Source organism: Alnus glutinosa, chromosome 2, assembly GCF_958979055.1.
Source record: "Alnus glutinosa chromosome 2, dhAlnGlut1.1, whole genome shotgun sequence".
Classification (NCBI taxonomy): Eukaryota; Viridiplantae; Streptophyta; class Magnoliopsida; order Fagales; family Betulaceae; genus Alnus; species Alnus glutinosa.
The window spans coordinates 746,126-755,296 of NC_084887.1; the positions used below are offsets into that span (position 1 = coordinate 746,126).

Sequence of the window (9,171 nt, forward strand, 5' to 3'; positions counted from 1 at the left end):
AAGATTTTATCATTAAAATAAATTTTAAAAATAGAACAATAAAATCTAATTTGTTAAAGGAATTATTTTGAACTCACTATATGATATGATTATAAAGGAATGATAAATTAGTTCTTCTTAATTGTAAAATTTTTTTCTTCCTAAAATAAAAAAATAAATAAATTATATATTATTTAATAATACTATCAAATTTTTAAGACTTATTTTGAGATCAAATGGAGTGTTGGAGAATTAAATGATATTAATGCCTTTACATATTTTTTTCCCTTAATTTTCTTGGAAGTTATATATTGGAATTAATGCAGTGCGTCGTCTATATAATATATATATATATATATGTACGAATTCCCGTGTGGCCGTGTCTTCACGAGCAGAGGAAGACGACGACCCATTCAATTCAAATTTCAAAGTCCCAAAAAATTCAAGATTGCGCGCGCGCACCGAGGCTGTCGTCTGGTTTCGGAGTTCTGACCGAAAAACAAAGGTAATTTAAATGTCTGCCAAAGGCAGCCAAAGAAATCGAGAAATCTGTGTGCTTGTGCTTGCAAATTCTTTCTTTATATATATATATATATAATATATATCATGCAGAGGTTAAGAGTAGTTAAGCTGTTGCACCCACATGTTTTAGCTAATTACAACAGTACCTTTCCGGCATCTTCATTTGGAGCCCTTCCGATTCCAAACAGGCCTACTCTTGGTATATCATCCTCATCCTCATCCTCATCTTCATCCTCATCCTCATTCTCATCCTCATCCTCCCGCAGGTCTTCAAACATGTCACATGCATGTCTTTAATTAGGCGGTTGCATGTTTGGGTTGTTGACCGGTTGCCAGATCGATATTAAAGTTGCCGGCCACTTAATATTTTGTTTTCAAGATTTGGTGATATATATGAATATGAATCGATTATTTCAGTGCATGATTAATAGTATATATCTTTTTTAATCGTTCGATCAGGTCGCAGATTCCCTTTCTTTTTGATAAGAAACGTGTCGGTTCCAACAAGTTCCATATCAGCAAGGAAGCCTGTAATTATGGAGGAAAATAGAGTTCAACTTCTAAGCTCAGATGATGATCATTATGGAGGAGTTCTTGTAAACATGAAGCATCCTATGGATTCTAACGCCTTTTCTACTTTGCTGAAAGCTTCAATACAACAATGGAAGCAACAGGTACGTCGCATTAACCAATAAATATCAATTTTTATTCGCCATATCAAATTATTAATATAAAACAACTAAAATATCAACTTAAAAATTAAGGTAAATATTTAATAAATTACTGATTCAACGCTATTTGAAATCAGCCCCTCATTGTTTAAAAATTAATTTTTGCACCTTAAATTTGTCGCAAATTTGAAATCAGTCATTTCGTAATTTTTCCGTCCAATTTTTTTGACTTTCGTTAATGTCACGTCAGTTTTTTTTGCACATCATTTTAAAATATTAATTTTTTATTATATTGTAAATTAAAATATAATAAAATAAATTTTAAAATTAAAATCTTAAAAAATATATATATAAAAAAAGATTTGAAAAGAAGTCACCCAACACCATTCCCACCGGTGGGGGTGATCCCAAGGGTGGTTGAAATCTATTGTCTCGCCGGAAAAAGTTTATCGAGGTACCTGAACAAATCAGAGTAAGTTTGGGACGATTTTTTTTTTTTTTTTTTTAAAAAAATTTTCCACATTTGGAATCCCACTGTCAACGATTTTCGCGAACGCGTGAGTTGGTCTTGGTGCACGTTTTCCTAATCCGATTTTCATGGGAAAAGAGTGAGTGGCCATGGTAAAAACCTACGAACCGCGTCGACCTGAGCATCGAAATATTTGGGTACTAGATCTTCGTGTTCGGGTCGAACCGCCCCGAATTCGGCTAGAAAAGACAAAAGGCCAAGGTTTCCGGCCGCGGGTCACCCCGGTATGCAAAGTACGGGTACAAATTTATCGTGAAAAGCGACAACAGTGGCATTGTTAAAGTTTAAGAACCCTTCAGCATGTCGCTTAAACTCGGGTCGAAGCTTCCGGAAGACGGAGGCTCCGATTGCTTGAGCACTGCCATGGAGTGAACTGTCGATACCTTGATCTTCCCGCCCGACGACGAGCCGTTGAGGGCGTTTTGGAGGTTCTGCATCGCCGGCAGGAGCTGTTCCATGAGGCCTCGATCGCCGAAGGTCATGACCTCGTCGCCGACGGTGATGAGGATGATCTTGCTCGCGAGGTAGAAGGGGATCACGTTGGAGTTGATCCAGTTCCTGCGAAGCCCTTCTTTTTTAATATTTTTCTTTTTTATATTTTATTTTTAAAATTTATTTTTTATATTTTAATTTATAATATAATAAAAAAATATTTTAAGATAAAATGACAAAAACGTTGACGTGATACTAACGTAAGTAAAAAAATTGGACGGAAAAATCACAGACTGATTTTAAATCTGCGACAAACTTAAGGTGCAACAATTGATTTTTAAATAGTAAGGAATTGATTTCAAATCACGCGTTAACTTAGCGATTTATTAGACATTTACCTTAAAATTATGTTCAATTAAAATATATACATTAACTAATAATGATCATATATGTTCAAGTTGGGAGGGCCATAAAATAAATAACATCCAACAATACATTCAAACTTCCAATAAACATACCTGCTATTTTTCTTTGTTTATTTGCAACCCTGAAAATATCTAAATATTTCTTATATTTTTATATAATTTGAGAAGTTGCGAGAAAGAGAAAGACGACGAAGAGGAGTTGCGAAGGATGAGAGTATGTGAGAATAGAAGGCTTTAGGGGGTGGAATTAAAATCAAGTACAATATGGTTGTAGGGGTGTACAAGCAAGGCAATTATTAACCGCTAACTGAAAAACTGCAAATAATCGCAAACAACCGCAATCGGATAACCGCATAGGCCGGTTATGGTTACCGATTATAGGGATTGGGCAAAATGGTTAATAACCGGGTAACTGAAAACCTATTTTATAATTTTCGGTTACAGATATATAGTTGAAGAAACTACAACCGAAAGATTAAATGTTAGAAAGTTTTATTAGAACTATTTTGTTTTAAATAACTAATATGTTCATTTTCTGAGATGCAAAGCTGCCTATCTGGCTACCATCCATGATCCTTATTTTTCGTGCTTATATGAGTACAGATTGGATGTCATTAATAGGTGCTTCTCTCAAAAAACAGTTGAAATTTTTTTTTTGCCCTTGTGGTGAATTATTATTATTATTATGTTTAGAAGAACATTTTCTTTGTCATTATTAAGTAAAATGGGCATTAGGTTCTAGCATGCAATTCATTAAAATGGGCATTAGGTCCCAATGGTGATGTAAGGTCTTAGCATGCAATTTATTAAATACGTCAATTAAAATATAATTAAAATAGTGCAACAATTTATGGCTTAAGAAAAGGCGTTTTGGATTTTTATTAATTAGAAGCAATCATCGATTAATGACCGGCCTTCAATAACTGCATAACCGTCAGTTGTAATTAATCATTAACTGGCCTAGCGGTTGCAGTTATTTGAAAATGAATATTCGCTTAAACCGGTTGCTGTTGTGGTTAGGAGGGAATAACCGCAACCGCTTGTACAATCTTAATTAGCTGCCTATATTACTAGGGGTGTACAAACGGTTATAACCGGCGGTTATTGGCTAAAACCACTAACTGCCTAGGCGGTTACTACATTTTACCAACCGCTAACCACCTAGGCGGAGGCGGTTATTTTCATAACCGCCGGTTAGCGGTTATTTACTAAATAACGGTGGTTATATAACTGCTTTAATTTGAGCTTTCAACCGGTTTTGGACCTAGTTTTTGGGCCAAATTTTGCTACTTTTGGGCCTGTTTTGGTCACTTTTGGGCTGATTTTAATACAGTTTTTAAATCCAAATTCTAAAACAAATCTAAATCCAAAAATTCAATAACAAATCCAAATCCCAAACACTACAACCAAAACATAACAAATCTAAATAACTAATACAAACAAATCTAAAACCCAAACATTACAAATCTAAATAACTAAATACAAACAAATCTAAAACCCAAACATTACAAAAATGTTTCGATTTCAAAGAAAACTCTATTCTTTTCCTCTTCCAAATAAATCGAAATGAAGCGTTCGAGAGGAAACTAATTACTCTAGAAAGATCCACCAAAGAACTTGAGCACACAAAAAAGAAAAGTCATATTTCCCTGAAATGCCTTGCCGTTCCTTTCCACCGGCGAAGCACCAGATCTCCATCCCCTACCTTCTGACAATGCCTTGCCGTTCCTCCTCGAGTCTTAGTCTGAGAGATCACCAAGAAAACTTCACCTCTTGAGAAGCAAAACCAAAAACTAGAAGATTCGCTAGGAATTGAAATTCAGTTTGTATTTTTAACCCTAATTGCTCTTAGAGCTAGCGAGAGAGAGATAGAGAATGGAAAAAACGAATTGAAAGAGAGAGGACGAGAGTGGGACCTAGCCAACCTTTTGCAGTTTGAAGTGCTCGCTGACCTAAAGGTGAAACATGAAAGCCTAAAAGGTGAGGGGTTAGAGGTGAACGAAAATGAAGAAAGAAGTTTAGGTTAAGCGGCACAGGGAGGGAGGTACTCTGGGGTTAAGTGGCACACAGGCGCAATGAGGGAACAAAAATGAAGAAAGAAGTGAGGGCCGGGAAGGGAGGGAACGTGAGCGGCTAAGGTGAGGGGTGAGGCTGTGCGGCGGCAAGAGGAGACGAGAGGTGAGGAATTGAGGAAATGAAACCTAAACCTAAAAGATGGTTATATATATTGTCAAAAACGGCGTCGTTTTGGGTAGTCAGCAATGCCCAAAACGACGCCCCCCAAGCGTCGATTATTAACCGCTTTTTCCAAACCCTATAACCGTTTTTAAAAGCAGTTAGCAGTTATAAACGGTTAGCGGTTAACGGTTTTAAAGCGGTTATGACCGCTCCGTTTGTACACCCCTATATATTATTGGCTATTTGAGCAGACAATTGTGAAAGTGTCTTTGTGGGGTCCACATGCCTGATCAAGTGATTGGATAACACAAGGCCTGCTCGATTACGTAGGTCTCATAAGGGACCCTCTCACAATTGCCTTACACAGAGGTGTAGGAGAGCAGTAAAACATGGTTTATGCAGATGAAAAATGTAAATCATTTTACACTTTGTAAAAATTACTTTTTTTGGTCAACGGAAAATATCTTAATGGGTGACCAATATTTTACACGCCAACACTAAAAAAAAAAAATTAAGAAAACGTTTTTTCCAGAAATTATTTTAATTTGAAAGTTGCTGCTACGTCCTATTTTGTTATGAATTTGGAATATAATTTGCAGGGGAAGAGGGGTGTCTGGATCAAATTGCCCATCGAACAAGTAAATCTTGTTGAAGCTGCAGTTAAGGTAAACACACTTCCAACTTAGACCAGATGCTGGGTTAGCTTCAGAAAAGCTTACTTTGAATTTGAAACTGTACGTGTAGTTATGTGTGTACAGTCTTTCCGAATCCCGCTTCATAATCTTGTTCTGCTAATTTTACAGGAAGGATTTCGGTATCACCATGCTGAAGCAGATTACTTAATGCTTGTATATTGGATTCCTAAAACTATTGATACTCTTCCTGCAAATGCTTCACATCGAGTGGGTATTGGTGCTTTTGTCATGAACAGTCAGAGACAGGTATTTCCCACAGTTTTCATACGTATTAAACCCACCATTTGATTATTCACTATGAAAGTTGTGAATTTCAACTATTGACTTTCCTTCATATCCCGAGTACCACCATCTATATCACCATAACATGATAACTGGAATGAATTTGTGTTGCGTTTCTCACTGCATCAAAATGTACATCAAGTGTTCGATATTTATACACAAAGAGAAGACCTTTATAATATCCTGTTGTAATGGCATTGCTTTGTGGAGGAGCATCAGTTTCGGAGGGTGAGTTCGTGATAACGGTTGAATCTTGATTGCTGGAGTTAGTGAGAATGGTTGAGGCGTGATTGCTCGAGGCATTCAAGCTAACAAGCATCAACATTTTCCGTGCCACATTATACCGTTGCCGTCGCTACATCTATATCCCTAATAATGGTTAAAATATTAAATAATTAATTAAATTTACTTTTTCCTATCAGCTTTTGAGATAAGTGATTATTTAATACAGTGTCCCAAAAACTTAAGCTAATATGAAAAAGTAAATTTAATCATTTAATTAATATTTTAATACTCTCACTCATAAGTGGGACCTGGTAACACGTAAACTATTTTAATTGAAATGATGGGTAAATGATGGACACAAGGTTTTAACTCATGACCTTTGCTCTGATACCATGTTAAATTATTACTTATCCTAAAATTTCAAGCTGATAAGAATATGTGAATTTAATTAATACTTTAACAGTAATAACAATGCAATAGTACATCACCACCGTTATCATCGTGGTTGTCTCTACCAAATAATACACTAATTCTTAATAAAATTCAAATTTTGATCATCATCAGTGTAGTTTGGCCCCCAAAGATAAATTTCTGGCTCTATGGTCTTCTGGTTTGAATAGTTGAAATTAATAATGTTAAATATTGTAAGAAAAGTACACTCTGTGGATCAAATGGTTGTTTTCATTTGTGTCTCAAGTACACTCTACGTACACTCATGGTCTTCTGGCTATTTTTATTTTTTTGTGCGTGGAAAATAAACCTGCTCCAGTGTATTTGGTTTGACAATTTCAATTTCTGTAATACCATAAATGTGATGGCTTGATATATCTGACTACTGAAATTGATATTATCGTATGATAGGTGCTTGTAGTTATGGAGAATAGTGGCAAATTCAAAGGAACAGGTGTGTGGAAGTTTCCTACTGGGGTTGTTAATGAAGTGAGTACATTATGAGTGCGGTTCTTTATCCAATTCTTTAGAACATCTTAGGAAAGTGTTTCATCTTGAATTGAAATTTTGCATCCACAGGGTGAGGATATTTGTACAGCTGCAGTTAGGGAAGTCAAAGAAGAGACAGGAGTAAGTACTAAGTGTGCAATTGGTTGACTCAAATGAATATGACATTTACATACATGTGGGTTTACACATGCCAATGAAAATCTAAGACCATTCCGTATATTTTGTTTCAGATTGATACAGAATTCGTTGAAGTTTTAGCATTCAGGTACGAAATTTTCCCATTATTATCCCTCTCACAATGCATTTGCACATATTGTACGTTGTTTTAGATGAGTCAACAGAAAATCTTCCCTGTAAAAGCAAGTTTTACTAATGTTGCATTCTGAAGATTTATAGCAACTTGTTACACTAAGCTATTGTTATTACATTGATAATTTTCAATATAATTTGCATGCTCCTCAATCTCCTTTTTTATTTTGGCCCTCATCACAGGGAAAGCCACAAGTCATTCTTTAGCAAATCAGATTTGTTCTTTGTTTGCATGTTGCAACCACGCTCCTTTGACATCCAGAAGCAGAATCAGGAGATTGAAGCAGCCCAGGTACTTTTTTTCTTCCCAATAACACTACAATGCTTGTTTTGCTTTCAGTAAAGTTACATCAACTTGGATTAGGGTTTTGACTTTTGAGTATAAAATTGCATTAGTTTTGTTAATCAAACAGCTGTTGGGCAAGTCACACAGTGGAATTAGGCATAAAATGTTTCAAACTTTTGTCAATCGATCCTACTAGCTGCTACTACTCCTAGGAATAACTCTTCCAAAATCATACTAGCTGGGTGAAAGACCATGAGCCAAAGTAATCAGTTTGCAGTTCGTATTTGATGAAAGAAATGAATTTAAGGAACAGTCAGTTATGTCTAAAGAAATTGTGTCAGTGTCCGTATTAAAGCATTTCAGTAACATGTTTTTCTTCCAGCATGTGCTGAAATCAGGGTCTGGTTGATAAGTCCAATTGGGAACTTTTTAACCAGGACTTGTGAATTGATGCTTAGAATTTATATTGAAGTAATGGAAAAGTAGGGAAGTTTGACTCAAATAGGGCCTCCTAAATTACTGAAATATGAAACAAGGTTTCCTTATGTTCATTTTTCTTTTTTATTCTCTAGTGGATGCCAGTTGAGGACTATGCAGCCCAACCTTTTATCCGAGAACACGAGCAATTCAATTATATTGCCAAGATATGCTTAGCAAAGTTAGGTAAGGACTATGCTGGTTTTTCTCGAATATCTGCAGCTACAGTTTCTGGCAAAACAAATTCCTTGTACGGCAGCAATCTTGGCAATCAGCAGTAGAAAGGTTTGCACCACCGTACTTCTGACAATCAGCAGTAGAAAGGCTGATGTAACACCATATAGCTGTGACAATGAGGCCTGTTATTCATCCAAAAAAAAAATAAAAAAAAAAATAAGGTCATACTGTATCGAATGTTATACTTCGTCTAGATTTCTTTACCATATGATATGATTATTCCATAACTTGATCAGCACTATCATGGCGTCGATCACAACTTGCATGACACGTACCTGGAAAATTTTCTTCGAATGATGAGGCGATCGACTGTAACATTTGAATTTAATTGATTAAATGAAAAGTTGACTACTGCTCCTTTGATTTGCATTATAACCCCTTGACAGATGCCAATTTAGCCAACTGCCAAGTTTTCTTTATTGGTCGTTCTTTCATCATTTGTCATTGTCCCACGTGGGTGATCATCGAAATCCTTCTATTTCTGTAATTCTTAATTTTCTGTCCTTTAGCTAATTCACTGCTCATTTTGGATAATTCCGTGCAATAAAGTGGTTCATTATGTATCTCAATTTCAGAGAATTCGGACGGACAATAAGATAAGTGAACTCCGCTCTCCTCTTCATTTTCTGTACAAATTTTTTAAAATTCGGATAAAATATTTTTTTTTTTTTTAAAAAAAAAAACTGGATCCAATGCCATTTAAGTCATGATCGATAAAAATGATCCGAAAATGGCAAAGACATGAATTCTGTAAAGGCAACAAAAAATAGGATTAGGGACGAAATTTTTGTTTTGGACTCCATTATGGACCCAGTAGTGGGCAAATTGCTGTGTGGACCGCTAGAATCTCATTAACCACATAAATTGAAAATTTTGCCCAAGCGGGAAGCAACGGTAGCCGAAAGTATCCTGATGTGTTTCCTCTTTCCAAAAATATCACTTCATATAAATATCAGAATTTTAA

General features: G+C 35.7%; 1 protein-coding gene across 2 annotated transcripts; it reads left to right on the forward strand.

The window, feature by feature from the left end:
- Positions 1 to 381: 381 nt before the first annotated feature.
- On the forward strand, positions 382 to 8,661 carry LOC133860796 (nudix hydrolase 2-like). 2 transcript variants are annotated; one of them, XM_062296419.1, is made up of 9 exons: positions 382 to 484; positions 961 to 1,175; positions 5,336 to 5,401; positions 5,540 to 5,677; positions 6,800 to 6,877; positions 6,968 to 7,018; positions 7,129 to 7,163; positions 7,391 to 7,499; positions 8,066 to 8,656. In XM_062296419.1, exons 2-9 carry the CDS (start codon positions 1,038 to 1,040, stop codon positions 8,249 to 8,251), a joined length of 801 nt encoding a protein of 266 aa, XP_062152403.1. In that variant the 5' UTR covers positions 382 to 484; positions 961 to 1,037; the 3' UTR covers positions 8,252 to 8,656. The 2 variants fall into 2 exon arrangements, with proteins under 2 accessions (XP_062152403.1, XP_062152402.1); XM_062296418.1 differs by lacking the exon at positions 382 to 484 and adding an exon at positions 567 to 700 and having other exon boundaries at positions 8,066 to 8,661.
- Positions 8,662 to 9,171: the final 510 nt, after the last annotated feature.

What these genes read in the sequence shown, in the direction of transcription:
- LOC133860796 (XM_062296418.1), top strand. Translation starts at nt 586, where the DNA reads ATGCAGAGGTTAAGAGTAGTTAAGCTGTTGCACCCACATGTTTTAGCT. An exon ending in TCCAAACAGGCCTACTCTTG is followed by an intron (nt 701 to 960) that starts GTATATCATCCT and finishes TCGTTCGATCAG; the next exon opens with GTCGCAGATTCCCTTTCTTT. An exon ending in TCATGAACAGTCAGAGACAG is followed by an intron (nt 5,678 to 6,799) that starts GTATTTCCCACA and finishes ATCGTATGATAG; the next exon opens with GTGCTTGTAGTTATGGAGAA.